The 22,318-nt window shown below is 44.4% G+C and overlaps 1 protein-coding gene and 1 long non-coding RNA gene across 6 annotated transcripts; one reads left to right on the top strand and one right to left on the bottom strand.

Moving 5' to 3' along the window:
• Positions 1–5,051: 5,051 nt before the first annotated feature.
• Positions 5,052–21,078, top strand: LOC100910198 (uncharacterized). Of its 4 annotated transcripts, XR_001841054.3 has the most exons (5): positions 5,052–5,191; positions 14,491–14,833; positions 15,344–15,593; positions 15,863–16,973; positions 19,297–21,078. It is a non-coding gene; the product is annotated as an uncharacterized LOC100910198 (long non-coding RNA). The 4 variants fall into 4 exon arrangements; XR_005493114.2 differs by having other exon boundaries at positions 15,863–21,078; XR_001841056.3 differs by having other exon boundaries at positions 14,491–14,716; positions 15,531–15,593; positions 15,863–21,078.
• On the bottom strand, positions 6,342–17,892 carry Mepe (matrix extracellular phosphoglycoprotein). Of its 2 annotated transcripts, NM_024142.1 has the most exon segments (3): positions 6,346–7,885; positions 16,078–16,145; positions 17,846–17,892. In NM_024142.1, coding segments are annotated over 2 exon segments (1,308 nt in total). In that variant the 5' UTR covers positions 16,132–16,145; positions 17,846–17,892; the 3' UTR covers positions 6,346–6,631.
• Positions 21,079–22,318: the final 1,240 nt, after the last annotated feature.

Genomic DNA, 22,318 nt, shown 5'->3' on the forward strand with positions numbered 1-22,318 from the left:
GGTATTTTAATTGCAATTACTAAGAAGTTTGTGGACTAGGACCCCTTCTTTCCCAGGTGTGAAAGTTGTCTATTGTTCCTTAAGTCTTAATTAGTCACATTTTAATATTATTTTGGAGCTATTCTGACTTTATTATTTGGTAATAATACTGGTGTTAAAGACTTAGGGAGTGTTGAGAGCTCAGTGTGTAGACCTGCTCTCTCTCTCTCTCAGAATAATAACAGAGACCTACTTACATGTAGCTACACTCAAAAGATAGTGATTGACAGATTAGCTTCAGCCAACATCAATGTGGTACATGGCACTGCCCCACCCGATCCCTGTGTGGTGAAGATTTCTACAAATAACTGAGATAAACAGGAAGTAAGTGTCTGCATATTGAAAAGTGGGAATGATATGTATAGGATATGACAAAACTAGAGCTCAAAAACCACTGGGATGAGGCAGCATTAGAAACCCAACCATTTCATTTTGCTTCAGAAAGTGCATGGCATCCCATGGTCTCAGGACAGAGCTGGTTCAATACTGGGCTCTTACAGAGCAAGCACATGTGAAGAAATATTAAACCATGTTAGACTTGGCCTCAAACTTCCTCTGCGTGTGTTTTATGTTTGGCTTAATGGTTTCTCTGCACACAGGGAACCGTACCCTAACCTGCTATCCTAACGGACTGCAGCCAACCCTTGTAGCAATGCAGTCACAGATGCTGAACTCAAGTGAGCTAGACAGCCAGTCATGCCAGGTTAAACACAGCAGATCGCTGCTGGGCTAAATTAACGTCATCTCTACTTCCTGCAGGTCACTTCTCCTCCCCTGTATAAAGCCAACCAGCACATGTGGTGTGGGGCCTTTCAAACCGATTCTGAGTTGTCACAGCCTGATGGCGAAGCTGCAAATAAAACCAGCTAAGGTTTGCAAAGTCAGGTTTGCCTTAGTTTTCTCTTTTGTGAGAGATTGTTCATTTTAAAATTAGAAGTTAAATAGAATTAAGGGAAGCTGGTATTAGTTCAAACTGAATTTGGGGCCTTGGCACAGGCAGTAGACAGACTTGTGGATGTCAAGAAAGCAGGGGCTGCAGAGGCTTAGAGCAAGGAATTCTACAGCAGAGGACCTGAGTTTGGTTCCCAGGACCCACGTGGGTGGCTCACAGCGCCCTCTTTTGGACACCACATGCAAATGCACTCCTACATAGGGAGACCTCATTCCCATATATACACAATTGAAAACTAAAATACATTTTTAAAAACTTAGGGGGTTGGGGATTTAGCTCAGGGGGTTGGGGATTTAGCTCAGCGGTAGAGCACTTGCCTAGCAAGCGCAAGGCCCTGGGTTCGGTCCCCAGCTCCGAAAAAAAGAAAAAAAAAAACTTAGTACAGTTCACGATTATTAACAAGAGTGGACAAAATAAAGGAAGTAACCGCCACGCTGTGCGATGCCAAAGAACGTTTGGAACACTGCGCTTCCCCAACTGGAGATGACAAGTGTATTTGAAGGTCACATGAAAGGTGACAGAAGCTTGTTAAGGAAATGAGGAGAAGGAAAGAAAACCGATGACATGAGTGGAAAGAGAATGAGTCACTCTACGCAACGCCACACATGCGCAGTGCCACACATGCGCAGAGCCACACGTCCAGACATCTCTGTAAGAGTAGAGACATGGGCTAGGGAGAGGACTCAGACAGTAAGGGCACTGGCTGCTATTGCAGAGGACCCAGAACGCACAAAGTGGCTCACAATTACTTGTAACTCTAGTTTCAGGAGATCCAGTGCTTCCTTCTGACGTCCACGGCTTCTGCACGGAGGTAGTTCACTCTATACACTCGGGCACATTTTATATATGCATATATATATGTGCATAAATAAATAATTATTATTTATATGATATATAATGTATTATATGTGTAAATAATTAAATAGATATTTCAAAATAAGTATGAAAATAGAAGAATTGGGAGCAATTGGTGATAGAAGAAGGTGCTTGTGGACCAGATGACTCTCAGGTTCCTTTAAAAGGCTGCGTGTCTCCAAGGACTGAATTGTAAGGACGAAGGAACCGTGGAGATGGGGTGAGAGGATAGGGTGTGGGAGAGGGGACCAGCATCCCCAAACTGAGCATGGTTGGCTTGGTTTTAATGAGATCTGGATATTACTAAGGAAGAAGAGATATTTTCAATTAAAATAAACCCATCATTTATATAAAGAGACAGAAAATGGAGTTTCCTAAGGAAAGGTACATGAAAGAAAGCTGGACAAAATTCCAAAGCTTGTTATTCTAACGGAAGATTGTGGAGTCCAAAGATGATGGGATTTATAAAGAGAAGCACCTGCTTGCATTTTTAAAACTTACTTTTTAAAGTTCATGCATGCGGGCTCTATTTTATATATTTTATATATTGCTCCTCTTCCCTTAGTCTCTCTGGTGCCCCCTCAAATTCATGGCATATGTGTGTGTGTGTGTGTGTGTCTGTGTGTGTGTGTGTGTGTGTGTATGTGTACATACACATAATATATATATATGTATGTACGTATACTATGTGTGTATGTATGTGTATGTGTTTGTGTATGTATGTGTATGTGTTTGTGTGTGTATGTGTACATGTATTATATTATATTTATGACCACTTGATAGGGAACCTAGAAGTGAACCCCCTGCTGTAGTTTCCCAAACCAACATGACCTTTAACTTCAGTCTTAATACTTGCCCTAATGCCCACAGGTAAGTGTAGCTCTCACCCTCATCAGAGGAACTTCCCTTTGCAGCACACAGAGGCCACTACAGAGGGCCAGGTCAAAGGACAGAGAACAGCTGACAGACTGTGGGGGGCCCAGCCTCAGGGGGACACATCTACAACCCCATACCTAATGCCCAGAGAACACGGTAGAAGGAGACCAGGAATTCTGCTGTGAGACTTCTACACCTGACCGGGAAGGGAAGCTTCAGCCATGAAACAGCAACAGCATGGTAGCCTGAAGAAGCCACGAACAACAACAGCACCAGCGGGCATGCCAACATGGGAGGAGGAAATCATATGACCCAACCCTTAGATGAAGAGTTACAGCAATCAAGAAATGGCAAAGGGAGGGAGGGGAGCAGGGAGGGAGGGAGGGAGGGAGGGAGGACAAGTGTCTGGGGGTGAGTATGTTTAATGTTTTAAAAGCAAATTGTCTATACTGAGATAATTTCCAGATTTAATAAAAAATGAGAACAAAACTCGCAGGGCATTTCAAAGCACTTCTTGAGAAGCGAGTGTTTGCCACCTCCTGACCAATCCCTGGCTGTCAGCTTTAGAGCTCTCTGGGACTGTTCTCGGGCCAGCTGCACACTGCCATCGCCTGGACACTGCCATCGCCTGGACACTGCCATCACCTGGTCACCGTCCTGAATTATAGATTCCCAGGACAACTGTGCAAGCACAGAAGGTTTGGGGTGTTGTTTGTTTTGACTAGAAAGTGCCAGGTGATGCACGTGGACCAAGTCGGCCACCAACATTTGGGGCCTGGGTAAGAGGCAGGGAGTGTCATGGAGGTAGATTCGTCCATGACAGATGATGGACTTGCATAGCAATAAGCCCCACGCTGTAGTCTGAAAACACCAATCAGGATGCGTGTGAATTACTGAGTGCACACCGTAGCTTGGCTTACCCTACGTTCCTTACGATGCTCACATCAGCCCGTAGCTGGGCAAAGACATTATCGTAAATCATATCCTACAGTAAAGTAAGCAGTGGGGATGCCAAGAGGAAGAGCAAGTCTGCGGCTGCTTCGTTACATGTCAGTATCACGCAGACGAAGGGCTACAAAACAACGTGGTGATGTAGTTTTCCCTTTGCCTTTTCCTGTTTTTACAACTTTACTTTTTACACATCTGCGTTTTAAATTTTATTCCACGGCTTACGTATATTTATTTCTTATTTTGTTTACTTTTATTTTACTGATTTTACATATTTACTTTCAGAACTTTACTTTTGCGGCCAGAGATATTATTTTATGAAGTGGATCCCTACCAGCAGGTCGAAGGCTTATTTTCTTAGCTTTTTAGTAGGTCAGAGCTTAACAAGCAAGAGTGAGCTGAAATAACGAAGCCACTCCATTCACTTGGGGCTCTGGGAAAGCTTTGTGCTGTGTCCCAGAGTGGGAGAGGGACTTGTTTCCAGTGGTTGCGTGTGGTCTTGGGGAACGGGGGAGCTTTCACGGGGACACTCCATCTTCCTCCCTCTGCTCTGCCCTCTTCAGCCCCTGCTCATCACAATGCCTCCCAGGCCTCCAACTGAAGTGACCTTTATTAAACTCTAAAATAATGCCGGACGATCTGAGGTCTTCATTTACAAAGTTCTTATTTACCTGCAGAGGTCTGTCTACCTCTGTAACTCTTACAGGGACCCCTTTATCGCTTTTTAGTGTTAAACTAGCCATCTCTGACTCTTGCTCTCCCCCTCCGTCTCTCTCGCTGTGTCTGTGTACATCTATGTGACGTATGTACATGTACATAGAGTGTACGCGCGTATTAGCAAGGGTGTCCGTGCACATGGTTGTGCGAGTAGGGCAGAGGTTAACTTCGGGTGTCTTGCTCAGTTGTTCTCCATTTTCTATTTTTGAGATAAAGTCACCCACCTTACTTGGAACTTCATCAATAAACCTAGGCTGGCTGGGATTCACTTGTTTTGAATCCACCCACTCGTTGCTAAGGTAGCTCAGGACCTCACGCATGCGCAGTAGTCCCTTCCAGTCTCCTGCCTTATTCTTGGTCACTTTTCTCTTTCATTACATTACTCAGTAAAAGTCATTAACATCTCTTCCCTTTTAATCTTCACAGAATTTTGTAAATTGTGGTCATTTTTGTGCATTGTGTTCAAGCTTAGGAAGCTGAACAGGATTAGGTAGTCTTCCCTGCTTTTTTGGAGAAATGCAGGCAAGTGGCTCAGCGGGAGTGCGCTGGCCGCAGGCAGTAAATGGTGGCCCTGGATTCTCCTATGCTGGGAGATGGCAGTTTTTCTTTTTGGGCACAAGGTGGCAGGCTGCATCTATGTTTCTCATCTTTCCAAAGGTGACTAGGAGAGGCTAAATTTATCCACGAGTTTAAACGTTTGGAGACCATGCACACTTAATTCTCAGTGAGGATGGTCCTGCTGAAACAGGAGCGGAGAGGAAGCATAGCCTGTTGGACTGCGGAGGGAGCTGTGGGCTTCTGCAGGTCTGGATCTGTACCAGTGTCTGTCTCCATGTGTGTCCGGGAAACCTTTCTAGTTCCCTTGCAAGGCAGCAGATATAACCCTTGCCGTGCCTTGAAGGACTGTCCGTGCGTGCTCACACATGGAGAGAGGGAACACTCTAAGAGGTGACTGTCCCCTAGAAAACAGAGGAGTCAAGAGGCTTTTAGAGTTAAACCGGATCTTGACTGTTTCCCCATCCCCCGTGGCACTTCCTGATGTATTTATAAAAAGATAGAGGAGGTGATATGTTTTATGGATGTGGATGTGTGGTGAGGTATGGGGAAAGGGAGCACCTCAGCGGGCCCATGCTGAGGCTTCCCCCTTGAATTTATTCAGGCATGGGGAAGGGAGTCAAGAGGGTAGTAGAGGCAGAGAAAGGGAGAGGAAGAGGGAAAGGGGGAGGGAGGAGGGAGAAAGAGTAGGGGAAGGAAGGACAGGGAAGAGAAGGGGAAGGATGGGGAGGAGAGAGGAGGGGAAGGGAGGGGAAGGGAGGGGAAGGGAAGGGAAGGGAAGGGAAGGGAAGGGAAGGGAAAGAGAAGAGAAGGAGTAGAGGCTGGCCATGAGCATGTGTAGAGAGATGGGGAAGGGAATGGGGAAAGCAGGAGCAGGAAAGCAAGAGAGAGAGAGAGAGAGAGAGAGAGGAGAGAGAGAGAGAGAGAGAGAGAGAGAGAGAGAGAGAGAGAGAGAGAGAGAGAGAGAGAGGAGGGGGAGGGGGGAGGGGACAAGCAGCCCCTTTTATAGTGAATCAGGCACATTTGGTTGTTGCCAGGGAACTGTAGGGTGGAGCATACCTGGCTGTTGCCAGGTAACTCTGAGGCGGAGCTCAGACAAAATGCTAACAGTTCCTACATCCTATTCTCTCTAAACGAAGAAAGAGCTAGCAAAAAGTGATCGACATTTGATATGCTTCAGAAATTAAACTTGACTCATAGGACACAGTAAATGCATTCAGATTAAAGATCACTGACAACCGTGGAATCCCAGGTAGTGCAGAGTGACAGCTTTCAAGTTTTGTCCAGGGGATTCGGTTCACACACCTCAGCTCTCTGCTGGAGGCGGACTAACCTTGTTACCTCTGAATTCTTCCCCTTCCCGCCAGCAGTCGCCTGTAGATCACATAACTACACACCGTCATAGAGAAAGCCTCTTTATTTTCATGTCTGAAGAGCAAATCACATATCAAGGCACTTGTGACATCCATAGACTATTTTAATGGGCCGCCTAGTCAAATATTACCTATTATATAAATTCTTATGAAAATTTTTATTCAGAAAGCATTAGAACTTTGAGTAGGGATTCTTATTACAACCACTAAAACAGCACAGTGTCCTGGAGGTGACCAAGTCTGGTACCTTACTCAGTCCCTGCTGTGTCCTCTCCTTCTCCAGGACCAGAGCTGGGAACTGATTCAACCCCGGGGTCTAGTCACCACTGCTCTCGCTAGAACTCCCACTGGATGATGACTCACTACTGTCTCTTTGGCGGGTGCTTACGCGCCGGTGGGGATGGGGTCTTCTCGAGGGCCAGGAGCCTCTCCGCTGTGACATCCCCCTATTCCGTGTAGGGTGGCTTGTTCTCCTGTGTGCTATTGCAATCCCCTCTCTACTGAGACTATTAGAAGAGTCTTCTTCACTTTTAACCTCATTACCAAGACTGTGAGAAGACTGGCCTTTGCCTTTGCCTGGGAACCTTTGGCTTTCAGTCAAGGTTACTTGGTTCCCTTTAGATTCTTCCGCATCCTTGCTAGTGCCGCCCTTGCTGCTCTTGGGGATTTCATTGTAACCGGCTTTCCCTGTGTGCTCCCTGCTGCCCCCTTTTACCTTCTCTTTTGAGGGCGCTTGTGGGTAGTGAAATTCTACTTTTCCTTGATGAGCATTTTGGCTGCTGGCATCGACTCTGTTTCCTTCTTTTCCAGGGAGCTCCCTAAATTTGGTACTGCCCGTGATTTCATTGCTGCCCTCCACAAGGCTCACATCCGCGGAACCTGCCCCCTGCGCAGTTTTTCCTCTGGTTGCATAGGCACCGCCTATGTGACCTTCTCTCCCTGGGATCTCATTAGAGCCCAGTCCATTCGTGTGTGGGTCAACAATCTCGACATTGCTGGAGCCTGACACAGGGTGACCAGCTGAGCTTTCAGGATCAGATCCAACAGCACCTCCTCTGTCGGGAGTGTGCATAAAATGTTGTCCATCTCCACTGAAAGGAGGGACATCATTATCCCCCCTCACTAGAAGGTCTGGGGAAGCACTGTCCTCGAAGTCACTGAGAATCTTTCTGATTTGGGGGAGATGTGTTAGGTAGTGCGTGCTTCGTCGGGCCCGAGGGGTGTGTTTGCTTTGTCCTGGGCTGTTCTGGAGTAGTAGATCCCTCTGTTGGTTCTCTGTATCTTCGGAGTAGTCGTTAGCATTGTGGACATCTGTTGGAATTACGCTTAGAACACTCTGAGGTTTCTTCTCTTTGTTTCTGTCGCTCTGTACTTCAGTCCCCGTCACCAGACTCTTTACAGGCTGAGTGATATTTCTGAGGAGGGTGGCACCCTGCCTGTTCTGGTCAGGCAGGTGAAGGGGAGCATCTCGCCCACCCTCTGTTCCTTTACCCACCGTGGGCTCAGGCTTCACGGATGCTAAGTGGATGTTGCCTTGGTTACCGCCGCTGCTGCCATCTTCATTCAGCTTCTGTGGATTGACAGAAAGAGTTGGAGTTTTACTACTTCGGTTATTTTCATTGCTTCCAAAAAAGGGATAAGTCATATTCTCTCTCTCTCTCTCTCTCTCTCTCTCTCTCTCTCTCTCTCCCTCTCTCTCTCTCTCTCTCTCTCTCTCGTGGATAATGATTTCTTTCAGTGTTAACTCATATTTTCTTGTCAACATGGTGAAGGGCAATACTGTCTTTGCTTTATTTTCCTTTTGAATAAGGTAAAAAATTAGCATAAAGTGAATGTTTTGTGTTGTTTTAAAACCCAATAATTCATAAAAAAGCATTAAAAACCTATTTAATATATAGTATATTTAATGTATAAAATGTATTTAATGTAAAGTCTACAATTCAACAGGAATGGGAGGAGGAACGCGGGTTTCGTGGAACAATAAGACTGAGGTAGATTTGAAGGGCGTATAAGAGTCAAATACTCAGAAGCGAAACGATGTGGACATTTTAAGACTACGTGGTAGGATCAATCTATTTTTGACACTCTTCAATATGCTAGCTGCCCTTGAGCGTGTTAACATCTTGGTTATGATAATAAAGACATGAATAAATTAAACCTTCTATATGGAGAAAAGGAGGATTCAGCTAGAAGCTTACACCTTCGGGAGATGAGGAAGATCGCGAAGATGCAGAAGCAGTTCAGGCGAGCCAGGGCCATGGAGAAATGGCCAAACGTTTTTATTCTTATTTTTAGTATGTGTGAGTGTGTTGCCTGTGTGTGCGCGCGAACCCATGTGTGTGTCTGATGCACATGTGAGCTGCCTTGTGATCAGGAAGCAAACCCTGATCCTCTGGGAGAGCAGTAAGTGTTCTTGGCTGCTGAATCGTCTCTCCAGGCCCCAAATGGTTCCAAAGCTCTCACTTCAGTGCTCACTGAAGTAACTGTGCTACAGGAGGGCTCAATATCCCATCAGCTGCCAGCTTTCTTTGGACTGGGTTAGCTGGCCAGACATGTGATCCACGGAAGCATGTGGCCGGGGGAGGCACGTGACTCAGGGAAGCACGTGACCTAGGGATGCTAATTTGAGCATCAGATTTTTCACAACAAAATGAGAAAACGCACACATTTCAGGACTTTAAAAAGACATATTCTTGTTAAGTGATACAATGTAGATACGGCATCTCGCACAGTGTCTCTCGCTAACCAAGTTCTGTGTAGATGAAGGCAGCTGCCATTTGTGCAGGGCCCTGTGGGGCCCTCGGTAAAAAGGCCCCGGCTTACTTCCCTACATAGTGACAAGGGCACATAATTCCTCATAAGATGCTCAGCTGTCCTCTCAGGCTCTACAAATCCTTGAATTGTGTGTAGTGGCAGAAAACCGTGGACTCATTCTTGACTGAGTTCTACAATCTGTGGCCTCTGACCAAATGCCGTCTAAAATAGGGGTTTGATGTCCCCAATCTCTAATTAAGAATACTGTGTGTACGTGCGTGCATGCGTGTGTGTGTGTGTGTGTGTGTGTGTGTGTGCGCGTGTGTACATGAGTGTGTGTGTGTGTGTGCGTGTGTGTGTGTGTGTGTGCGCACATGCGCCCACTCGTGCCAGTGTTGAAGAGCAGGGAGAACTTGAATGAGTCACACCCACGATTCAATGCTAGAGAATAACTTGTGAGAGTTTGGTCTTCCCTTCTACCATGTCATTTCTGGTGACAGAGCTCAGGATGTCTGGGTTGGCAGCCATTTCTGAGCCATCTTGCTGTGCGTCCTTTTGCCTCTGCCTGCTTTAAAATGCACCTTATTAAGTGCTGGGAGCTTTAAGACTGTTGGCTCTGCAGACACTTGAACTTCGGGTAAGGATAATGTGTGAGTCCCTTCTAGTCTGGGAGAATGTGTTAGCATGAAGTCTCCAAAATCTCCAAAAATTCTCCGTTTGTTCTCTCTGTAAGATAAAATTATTAATGGACTTCATGTGGGAGCGATGATACCACTGCTCACTAACTTTTATAGCTCCAAGCTTATTCTGAAAATAGGTAGGATCGTGTTATGAGAAGAAAAGGAAAAAAGATTCGTACTGATTTGCTTCTGAGTAGAAAATATTCTAAATGCTTGGCTTAGGTTAAGCCATCGAGCTTCAGAAAGCTCGCCTTGGGCGTTTGTTTCTGTCTTCTTACTTCCCTTAAGCCATATTGAGCTGAACGGATAGGTTAGAAAAATCAGTATACTAAATTAAATGTAAACTTACACATTTTTTATCTTTTCTCCCTACCCTCGGAGGAATTTTTGGTTAAGAACAATGGCGTCCTTACTAATGACTGACTCCCTCTCCCGCATGGGCTCAGGAAGTGATCTCCAGTTCGTCCTTGGCTGTGTGTGAGTCAGCTGGCTGCTCTGTCTTCCGCATCCTGCCTTAGCTCAGGGCATCCTTTCACTGCACAGCAGCCTCTCCAACCCACTTCTCCGAACACCAGCAGGGAATTGATTTTCTACTCTCGGCACCCAATGTGTGATTGGGGGTTGGGGGCACTCACGTGACACTTTCCCCATCCCGTCTTGGGTTCTCTGTGCTCATTTTCTGTCTTTAAATTCTGAGAGAGAAGGAATTGCATTCGTCAGTTGCTTCAGTGTGCACTGTGTCTTACTCAGCAGAGGCACCGAAAACACATGCCACAGCAAAACCACAACGAACTGACTTTCATAGGCAGAACGGTGCAGCCTTACAGATGGCCCTGCTAAGGATTTCTAGCAGAGGAAAACAACGTTTTATAGAATTCTCTCTTCCATTGGAAATGAAGCCAGATTTAGGAACGTAAATGGCCCTTTAGTTAGAGGCCTTTGGAGCTCTTTACAGCACTTTGGGCAATGGTTCTGCAAGAAGCCACCGAGTGAAAAGAATTATTGTCATCCCAGTGACAAGGGCCTCATTCCCTCTCTTCAGTGTGACTGGACAAGGATGAGGTCATCCATGGAATGACTGTAAGAGACACGTGTCACTCTTTCCGGCCTGTAACCTCATTCCCTGAGAGTCTACCCTGTTCTACATGGTATAGAATATGCTCAGAAATCCTGCCTATGAAATACAGTGCTTTGATGCACAGCAAAATGACAGTTACTGGCCCCCAAGGTCCATCATGGCCACAGTTGCAGAACATGGTTGGGCCAAAGGGATGGGTGGAGATAAGGAAATTTCTGGAACACAGAGTTGCACTGCACAGTGACTTTAGGACCTGGGGAATGTGGGGAAGGGAAGAAAGGCAACATCCACGCTGGAAACCAGAGCACACTGTCTCCTCCCATCTCCCCTGGCCAGTTCGCATGGGAGGAGTCTTCTCATGGCCACTCACCTTCAAGTCACGTTCAGTGTAGACATGGGTTTTTCATTGTGACCCTTATAAATGACACACAAACCATTTCCATTATATTAAGATGGTTTTGTCTTTTAAGAAAATTTCTTGATTTTTTTCCTAATACTATTTTTAACTTGAGAGAACTCAAGTTCTCCCTCTGACAATAGGTAGTACCACCTAAAACCACAAGAGGGCGCATGCCATCCACGGTAGAAGGCAGTCAGCTACAGGGCTCTCTCACACTAATCTCGAAATATATTTTTTCCTGCATGCCACTGTCAAATGTTTGCGTTCCTCAGCCTGTCAGTCTTCCTACCACATCTCAGTGGAATTGCAACACGAGGGGATATTTCCAGAGCAGAAGGAAGATGCCATTAGAAGAAAGATAGGTTTTACTTTGCCCATGGCTAAAATCCAGCCGGCAAATGCTAGCATATGAACCTTCTGGCTTTGAAGTTTGCCATTGGAACCTTTGTAATTTTTAGCTAACATTCAGAACATAGACCTGGGATGGCCAGGAGAAACCATGGTAGAAATAATCTGTGTTTTGGTGACATGCAAATCTGACAGAATATATGCAGAAAACTACTTCTGTGTGAACCCAATTCTGCATTAATGCTGTTGACCAGCCCCCTCCTCTCTTTAGTTATAAGTTTGCCTTCTCATGCTGTGCACAGGTGAGGAACAGTGCTTGCTAATTACAGTGTCCCAGGATTCTTACTTATCCCTCGAACGTTGTGTAGCAAGCCACTGCTTCATTGGAAGGACGAAATCACACTGAGAAAAAGCAATCGATACTTGGAAATTTTCAGTCATCTGTTGTAGGGATTAAACTGAACTAGAATTCGTCACAGTTCTGCTGGGTAGGGAGCACTTCTGGCCTACGCACCCAAGAACATGTCAGTGTTGAATTTTTCTCTTGTTGCTTTTTTTTCCTTTCCAAAGATAAAATTATTTGAGAGGAATAACTCTGTTTACCCTCTGTCCCTCCATACACCCTTACTCAGTTTTCACAGTCTGTGGTTGAAATGTCTGCAAGGAAACAAGGGAGGCCACCTCACCAAACAGAAATTCTTTCATTCATTTCTTCAAACAACAAACTTTTTATTTCTATGCCTTTCGCTGGAATTGTATGAACATGGAAAAATCATTCTGACTGAAAGAAAGATTGGGTCACTTTTTCCTTAAGTACTTATCTGTCAAGGAAAAGGAAATTCTCCCCACTAGATGGCAATGCTATCTCTGTGAGAGAATCCATTTCTAGTGTGGAGAAGTGTCCTGTGATGTGGTGGGGAGATATGTTGGCCTCAGGGTTCCAGTTGAGGAGAGTAGCCATTGAAACCATAGGAAAGACACATTCATTGGCGAACCTGAGGTGGTAAAATGAAGGCAGCCAGAGCTGGGGCTGTTCTGTGATAGTGTAAGTCAGCAGCTGTGCTGTGCTGTGGACGCTGAGGACACATGAGCTGCGGGCCTCTGTGTAAAGGCCCTGTGGTGCCTCCTCACGTGCAAATCATTTTACCAGGGATCACACGATCTCTCTGACCTGTGTGCAAGTGTCAGTAGGTGACTTGTCTGCCAAGGCTTATTGAAACTCATAAAGGCCAGCCACAGGAATAGACATAGGTAGCTATTTCAGGCCTTATGAGATAGCACACAAAATGTCACCCAAAATAGAGGATATAAGAACACTGGGGGCAAGTTTTCTGTGCACAAAATGGTGTGGCAACTCTTCAGATCTTAGTGTTTCTGTTTTCTTTGAAAAGTCGTTGCTTATTTCTGATGTGGTGAAGGGGACAAAGAGTGGGTTGTGCTGGTGTCTCATGTGTGGTAGAGTGGATTAGTCACAGGAGTGGGGTGTACCGGTGTCACGGGTGTGCTAGAGTGGATGCAGGCACCACTGAGAGTCACAGAAGAGGAAGAAATCTTACAAAAGAAAGAAAGACAGCAATCTAAGGACTTGTCTACCTGTCCTGTTGGCCTAGAGCAGCGGTTCTCAACTTGTGAGCCATGACCACTTTGGGGTTGAATTAACCTTTCACAGGGGTCGCCTAAGACCGTAGGAAAACATAGATATTTACACTACGATTCATAACAGTAGCAAAAGCATAGTTATGAAGTAGCAAGAAAAATAATTTTATGGTTGGGAGGAACCACGTTACAGGGTCACATGTTAGGAAGGTTGAGAACCAGGGGCCCAGAGGGTGCTTTTCCTAAACTACCCTCAAAGCCATTGGTTTCTTTCTGTTTCTGTGGCTCTACACTAATGGACAAAATCTTCACAGAGGCGTAAACTCGATTGGTTAGTGAAAGCATCCCATTATGTGGACCGCAAGGATTTGTCTTTTGTTTCATTTCATTCTAGAAACAATCAGTTTGCCAGTAGCACCTTATTTTTCTAGGGCTCGATTCACTTGCAGAGAATTTCAGAGTTTGCAAGGGGCTTTTGCATAATAACTTCACTTGTGTTCCATAATCACCACGTGAGATGAGTGTAGAAAAGAGAGTGCCTACTCAGACACACTGGTGAGAAGAAGCAGAGTCATTCTAACCTCAATCTCCCGCTTTAAAATCCCAGGACTGAAGTAATAAGAAAATTACAGTAGCTTTGTTTGAAAGAGTGCTTGCTAATGTGGAGAGATGTTCCCGAAGTTTCTATTAAATCTTCAAGATACATTGCTTTATTCTTTACTGTACCTACCTATGTTATTTCTTCCAGGATTCTGTGAATGTAAATTTAAACTGTTACCTCATTGTTAGTAATATCAAATTAAGCTGTAGGGAGAAGAATGTAGAAATAACATGGATAGGTTTCAAAAAACTAATGTTGATCGCATAATGCCTCTAACAGAGCAAACATGCATGCGTACCCATACACACACACACACACACACACACACACAAACACATGCACATTCATGCATGCACATTACATTTAGCATTCATGTTAAATACATTCTGCTGACAGAGATGAACCCAGCGCAGTTCCTGATACATTGTTACTAAGATCAAAGCCTCCCTCATTTGCATAAGATGGGTATTAATTGCATTGTGCTGCTTAATCTTCACCTTCTAGTTTCTGACACTTTAAAACGGGATGGATTTGGCTTATAGTTGCAAGGCACATGCACACACCTTGCTATACACTCAGACAGACCACAGCCTAGGATTAAACAGTTAAGGTGATTGTTAAGGTGGACTGTATCTGTGAGAAGAGAGAACGCTGCAATTCTTACAGCCCAATGTCGTCCCTGTTCCCCTGCTAAGACTTCTCCATTTGAAATCTGCAGCCCTCTCTGCTCCTCTGACGCCCACTTGGCAGTTGCCCTGGACTTGACTGTGGCCCTGTAATGGATGTGACATCGTCTGCCCCCTAGCAGGAAAGCTGGCAGCCTCCTCTGACTGGTGGTCACTGGCCTAGCCCTTTACTGGAAGCTGGTTAGAAAGGACACTTCGGCTGTTCCCTGGAACTGGCTGCTCAAAATAACTCCTCCTCAGCTGGTTGGACTGAAGCGGGTCAACGAGACCACCAGATAGCTTCAGTGCATCCCTGCGTGCTTCTGACTGACTGCCCTGTGGAGGGGGTGGGACCAACTGGTTCACTCAGCACAGCCCCTACCACTGTATAAGGATGTGTGTGAGCAGGGGTGGGGTGGGGTGCGGGTGAGTGTGTGTGTGTGTGTGTGTGTGAAGCAGGGGTGAGGGATGGGGTGGGGTGAGTGTGTGTGTCTGTGAGTGTGAGTGTGTGTGTGTGTGTGAGACCCAGGGGTGGGGGATGGGGTGGGTTGAGGGTATGTGTGTGTGTGTGTGAGTATAAGTGTGAGTGTGTGTGTGTGTGTGTGAAGCAGAGGTGAGGGATGGGGTGGGGTGAGTGTGTGTGTGTGTGAGTGTGTGTGTGTGAGACCCAGGGGTGGGGGATGGGGTGGGTTGAGGGTATGTGTGTGTGTGTGTGTGTGAGTATAAGTGTGAGAGTGTGTGTGTGTGTGTGTGTGTGAAACAGAGGTGAGGGATGGGGTGGGGTGAGTGTGTGTGTGTGTGTGTGTGTGTGTGTGTGTGTGTGTGTGTGAAGCAGGGGTGGGGGATGAGTTGGGATGGGGGGTGGGCATGACTGCATATGCATGGGTATTTCTGCTCCTTCTTCAGATGCCATGGTTCACCCTTGTGGGTCCGGTTACCCAGCTCCTCACCCACTTGCTCGGGACCTATATTTAAACACGGCCAGCATGGAATGAGTACATGTCTCCCTAGTTCCCCAACCCAGAAGGTTTCTCCGAGAGCTAGGGTGTCGTCGGTGAGACGTTATCTAATTTGCCTCCTGTCTGAATTGCAGAAAACATCTTCAATACTCGATTTCTCACGGGATAATTGGGTCACATCCCGAGAGCTCAGCTGGGTGAGTCAGAGGAAGAGAAGACACAAGAGGCAGTGGGAGCTTGATCTGGGTTAAGTTCGTGAGCATCAGCTCCATTTTGGCCTCACCAAAGAAGGGAGCATCTTCGAGGGGATCCCACTCCGTCAAGATGCTGCCAGAGTGCAGAGACATTCTCGTCCCTTCCCAGGGCCATCTATGTATTTAGTTAGCTTTACATATTTGTGTCAAATTCTTCAGGGTAGACTATTACACGGCTCTTTTGATTCACTGTGGCTTCTGTCTTTGTGCAGACTGCACTAACCTCTGCTGCCTTGGAATGCTGTGCTCCGCTACTGGTTTTCTCAAAGACTCTGGAAAAGACAGCACGGTGCTCTCCTATAGTGTGCATACTCTAAGTGGCAAGCTTCTGAGTTTCAAGCTTCCTGCTTCTTCAGCTCTTAACAAACCTGCTTGGAAGCTATCGAGAAAGATTATGGGACATGCGAGTGAATTTGCAAGTGCTTACTGGTGCCGCCCAGGTCATACTGAAGAGGAACAGTCCAACAGACACAGCCTGCATCGTCACACGGCTCTCTGAAAGATAGCAAGAACCTGTCTGAGCAGTGCCAGCTATGCATTGCAGACTCGAAGGCATGTACATGCAGACAACCCTCCCGCATAAGTTCATTTCCCTTTGATATATAGAATTACATCCCTCATATGTACATCCTATCGAATTAGCATTTGCATAAATGTATGTGCTTTTCACAATTAGTTCATAGTCAGGGTTAATCTATTAATCTCTATTTCATTGCTGATTACTCTCGTGCAAAAATAAAAATATTGACTATAATTAATCCAATAATCAATTCATGGAAATTAATTTTATAGACACATTTATTTATTTACTCTACTGGTGACCTGACATTTTCCCTTAGAAAAAAAGCATTGTTAAGTGCTTTTATAATTGAAAGTTACAGTAAGGGAGCCTACCAGGTCATACCTGAATCACTAAGTGTGCCAAATGGCAGATACAGAGGTGAGGAATAGAATCTTACCAACACCAGGCTGGTACCCCAATGTATATCATTATATTTGTTAGCACAATGTCTGAACTAGTCACTGCGTAGGGGACAAAGGAAGAAACTGCTGAAGCAAGCTTTACTATAAGTAAAAGCATTTACTAAGTATTTAAACGAGCTGAGCACCATTCTACGTTTACTCGTGTATTTATTTATTTGCATCCTGCCACAGCCTAATGAACCAGGTGGCTTAATCGTTTCATAGACTAGAAAACATACTCAAAAAGGTCACATGACACGCCCCACCCTTCATGAATATGAAGAAGCAGAACTGGGTTTGGTATTCCGGCAAAGTGACTGCAGAACCAGTGCTCCTGACCCAGACTCTGCATCACCTCAAGTAAGTTCCCACTCCTCTGTCTTATTAAAGAGAAAGCTACGTGCAGTCAACCTAAAGAAGACCCTATGGTATAGAACGTTCAGCAGACAAATCTTTGGAACAGTAGCATTTGGTTGCTGATTAAAGCAGGCCTGGTCTCACTATGATCTCAGAAGCTCGGCTAACTCAGGTAGCCATCACACTGAAAAATTACCAGCACAACTCTGGACAGCATCCGTTGGTCCTGATGCCAGTGCTTACTTACCGCCATAGAAACACGCAAAACCAATATGAAAATAATAATAATAATAATGCGGTTTGTTGGAAGAAAATCTACTCAATGAGGAAAGGCAGTTTTTACAGCATTCAAACATTTCATAGGAAGACTTTCACTCAGCAAACAGTGTAGTTAAGGTGTATGGTAAAACTGTAAGCTCTAACCGTCCTCCTAAACGTTATCTTTAGGATCCACATCTAAACTCAAGCAATAACTTTGGCCTCTAAGTATTGCAGGAAGGGCAGTCTTTTATCATTCATCAAATAGCTCAATGCTGGTAGATGCATCAGCGGAGGAAATATCTGTAAAGAAAACCGCAAGTGGCTTGTCCTGCATCTGGTTTGTAAAATGATGCAGTCTCAGTTAATACAGATCTTGGTGATACTGGCTGTCAGCTCACAGGACACTTGCAAGGCATGGAGTTCCAAGAACGATCTCTAGTGTAGAGTAGCTCTCCCCACCTATTGTACAGAATAGAGCTCCAAATCCAGACGATCATGTAATTTTCACTTATTTTCAATATCCTTAGCAGGATGGCGAGGCTCCTGAAAGCTTAAAAAGCTAGCACTTCTGACAGAAAGCAATTCTCCACGAGGGGCAGCGAGAGATAAATTACCTGGTGTCGTTCACCTTCAAGGAAGCTTGGCTTCTTCGGGTTTAGCAGTCTCTGGGCATTTGCTGAAATTTAAAGATTGTTAGAGCCTCCGATGTCCAATCAGCATGACTCACTCAGTACCAGCACGGAGTCTGTCACAAATGCCCACAGATGACCACAGGGGGTAAAGTAATTTTAATCTAAAAATGTTTCTGTGGCGGAAAGCTGCTATCAAATGTTCCAGAAAGTAGAATAAACAGAAAAATAAAAATATCTCAGCTTGGGCATTATGCTACAAAATAATTACAATTGATTTCAGAACTATTAACTAGGACTGGGTGAATGGCTTGCATATTAAGTAGAAAATATTCGTAAACCAACAAATTTATAAATGGAAAGTATTTTTATTGTTTTATTTAGAAAATGGACAACATAAATTATGTCTGAATCTTGTTCAGACAGCAATGGTGTTTGAGCACCGACTATAGGGCAGCCATTAGAGAGGCTTCAGCAAATTAAAGAGAAAATAATCCTGTCTCATGGGGCTCACTATCTAATGAGGAAAATAGACCGAGGACTACATCGTGTTAGACAGTGACACAGATGAACTTCAAGCAGATACACTCAGGAGGAGATCTCAAGCACTGGGTGTAAGGACACTCGGCTGAAGTTTTACACAGAGAATCCTGGGATGGCCTCACTGAGAAGGTGTCTTTTCAGTAAAGTCCTCGCTACGGCTTACATGTGTGTATTGCTCCAAAATCCATATCTTGCAAATAAAACTCCCACGTGATGGTATTAAGGCAGGGCTTGTGCAATCTAAGTCGTTGGGTGAGAATCTCCATGAGCAAGAGTAACAGCTTTAGAAAGGCTAAAGGAAAAGACCTCGAGCCTTCTGCATTCCGCCGCTCTGCCATGTGAGCGCACAGCTTTCACCCCACCCGACCCAACCCCAACTACTATGGCAGCCTAAAGATGAAATAACAAGCAAGACGCCATCTTGGAAGGCGAGTAATTATCTTGTTCCAAACAGTGAACTTTATGTTAAGCTTCCCAGCCTCCAAAGCCACAAGAACCCAAGACAGTGAAGTATCAACCTTTGCTCTCTCTAGATTACCACCTCTGGGGGATTCTGTTACAGTAGCATAGACTAAGACAGAATGTAGCCACATGGCTCTACATAGGGCATTCCACAGAGAAGTTCTAGGAACAGCCAGCTCCGCTAACAGGGGCCTGATGGCTTATTCCAGCAAGTAGCCAGACAGCAGTTAGCCTGCTCAGGGCCAGGCGCCTGCAGGGTGAAGCCCTGAGTGGTGAAGCCCTGAGTGGTGAAGCCGCTGCAGAGTTGGGTACCGAGCTGAGGGATGACTCACTTGCCAACTTTACATAAGGCCTGGGATTCAGTCTCAGCACTACTAAATAAAAGCAAATAGTTAAAAATGAACGAATTAATTAATTTAATTCAATTCCAGGTCGTGAAAACTACTAGAGGTTTGTGCAGAGCTGATGTTGAAGGAACGAAGCCGGGACAGAGGAGCAAAGGCAGCCTGGAGAGGCAGAGCCCGGGTGAACAGCGTTCTATTCCGCGTGTTTTCACGGGAAGGCAACAGGAATGGTCTGCACCAGGCAAACTCAGGGCAGGGAGACTGCAGTGTCAGGATGGACTCAGGATTTCGCCTTGCAATGGGAAACCTAAAGTTGCTCTTTTATTGAAATAGGATAATATTCAAAAGATACTTTTGAGGATGAGTTTGTGGGTTTGAATTTGGATGAAGATTTTTATTAAATGGTCAACGTAGGGCGCTGAGTCCTTTTTTTCCTGTGGTAGGAGCTAAAACTGAATTGCAATTCGTGTTTGTAATAGTTAGGGAGTGTTCATCTGGTCTAAAAATATAGTCGCGCCTACTAGGATGACTCACGCTAGGCTTACGTGTAAATCGCCCAATAAAAGATTATGAAAGTTTTAAAACACACTTTATGATATGGGCTACTTAAGTGTAACCAGCTTTATGACTAATTATAAATAATATGTAATAAATTTTAACTCTGATTTCCCCCAACTCAAATAGGATGGGCAAAATTAAAATAATACAAAGATTTAAAAGCAGAAAATAATGAGTAACATATTAGTGGCACAGTTCTGGTTTGGGGAACGAGAGCTTGTCTAGTTTAAGCCAAATCCTCCTTGTTTTATTCAATTACATCGGCTTCTCTTCCGAGGATCCCGAGCTGACTTTAAAGACTTAGAAGAATTTCAAGCCGCTGTGTAAGAACCACAGTTGACTCAAACCATGTAGCTGAACTTTACAATACTGGATCTATCGTTGGCGGTGAAGACTTTTAACCGGAAAAGCCGTGTGGTCAGGAGATCAAACCCAGCTCTAGTCGGGGGATAAGTTGTTTTAACAGCTAAACGGAGGCTTTTCAACCTCCTTTTCTCAAACCAAGTGTTATTCTAAGAAATTTAGTACTTGTAAGAATTCTGATGTGGATGATATTACTTTCACCATAGCTTTTGGTGATGAAGCACAGAGTGACTCTCTTTAGACGTTTCTTAAAGTCACATAACCAACAAAGAAAGGCCAGGAGTAGCACAGGCAATTTTGGCTAATTGAGGCAGGATGCTATACGTCAGCATGAACATTGCCAAATTCTGTGAGATGCTTAGGCCACTGTCTGCTGTCTCGTCTGTTGTTACCATTACTAACAACTGTCTGGGACCCAGGTAGAGTGGGCATGCTAATGTTTCTGACCCATCCTGCTGGTTCCCTTATTCTACGGTTTATCTAATAAGAGCACAAAATCAGACAGACAGGGGAGGGGGAAGGGGGAGAGAGAGACAGAGAGAGAGAGAGACAGAGGAACTGGAGGTATATTTCTCTAGATATTACACAATCCATGCTTCCAGCTCCATCAGCACTGAGGATCTGGGTGACAAGAGACAAAATTAATAAGGAAATGGAAGTCAAAACCAGAAAGGCAACAAGCAAAAGAAAATCAAATGCAAACAGCAAGGGGAGAGGAAGGGGGAAAGAGAGGTAAAAATGCACATTTGGGACCTTAGATGTTTTGCTAAACCAACGATCAGTTCAAAGATTTTACAACTAACAGGTCACTCAGCATTTCATGCTTCTACACCGGGTGTAGCATTGGTGATTCATGCAGGATGCTCCACTTGTGCCTCGTATATAACATAGACATAAAATGGCATTTTCATTGCTATAACCTTATAAAGAATTCCATAGATTAGCAAATGTTTCCTTTGTTTTGTCTTCCTTTCAAAAATGTTCCCATCTATTAAATAAATTATATACAGTATAAAATATTATATGTTAATATATAATATAAATATTTTACATATAATAACATGCATATATCATTGTAATCTGAAAGAACATGAGTCTAGGCAAAGAAAGTTCATAGAATTTTAGGACTTAGGACTCAGCTTCTTGTCCTACCAAGGAGCAAACTGAATGGAGCTAAATATACATGTTCTCAAAGCTGAAATGAATTCAAAGAAGTAACACTCAACCCAAGTCTTAAATTTAGAACCTACAATTGACAAGAGCAAAAATAGTGAGACCCCATTCTAGCTAGAAGTTAGGAGAGAGGCATTCTGGGAAGAGGCGTCTGGGTGATTAATGTTGCTGTTTGGAGACGGACACTTGGTTTCTCTTCTTTTGGACCTGCCATCTTTGCTGAGTTTAAAACAAATGAACAAAAAAATGGCCTAACTGTCTTCTGTATGAAATAATTATAAAATAACCCTGGAAATCTTCTTCTGTTTCAAAAGAATAAGATGTTTTTATTTTAAATATACTCACTCATAAGTATCAATATTCATCTTAAACTACAAAATGCCACTTTCTAAAATATCACTGACAACCAACTTCTCCTATTCCTCCAAGTTATTTTTATCTCTAGAAAGTATATTTTTTTCTCTCCATGTTGGGCATGTCACTCAATTACAGTACTATGGAATGCCTCAGAACAGCACGAAGCTAGTTTTGTCAATTTCTCTAGGCTGCATACCCCCTCAGACATTACTAGCAAAGAAAGGCTATGCCAATAGAATTTGCCTTTACTTTTATATTAGAAAGAAGTTTTATTATAAGTTGAGATGAGGACATTGTGGATGTAGTTAAAATATAATTAGAATGATAAACCAGTCTTTTCTTCAGGACATGGTGACATTGCCGGAGGTGGCTACAAAACTCTGTTGTGTGAGCTCAAGGGAAAAACACTGCTTATTCTCGAAACAATGTTACCTTCAGGGGCTGCCGTTCTACAGCTGCAAGACCACAGGGCAGCTTGTGGCTTTTACCCGCTGTTGTCTGTGTGATGGGCATATTTTAATACTTGCGGACCATATTAGGGCATTTGTAGTTTCTCTGTCTTTTAAATTCATGTGTCTCTGCACTGTGTTATTCCAGCTTTTCTTCAATGGCTTTCTTAACTTTCATAGATCCAGCGTCATTCCATCCGTTTCTGCTC

The sequence above is a fragment of the Rattus norvegicus genome, chromosome 14 (genome assembly GCF_036323735.1).
Source record: "Rattus norvegicus strain BN/NHsdMcwi chromosome 14, GRCr8, whole genome shotgun sequence".
Classification (NCBI taxonomy): Eukaryota; Metazoa; Chordata; class Mammalia; order Rodentia; family Muridae; genus Rattus; species Rattus norvegicus.

Excerpts from the sequence above, each read along its gene's own strand:
- Mepe (XM_006250635.5), bottom strand. The coding sequence starts at position 10,462 with ATGCAATTCCTTCTCTCTCAGAATTTAAAGACAGAAAATGAGCACAGA. Across the intron at positions 7,886-10,384 it reads CGGGATGGGGAAAGTGTCAC|AAGCTGAATGAAGATGGCAG; the intron begins GTGAGTGCCCCC and ends GTCAATCCACAG.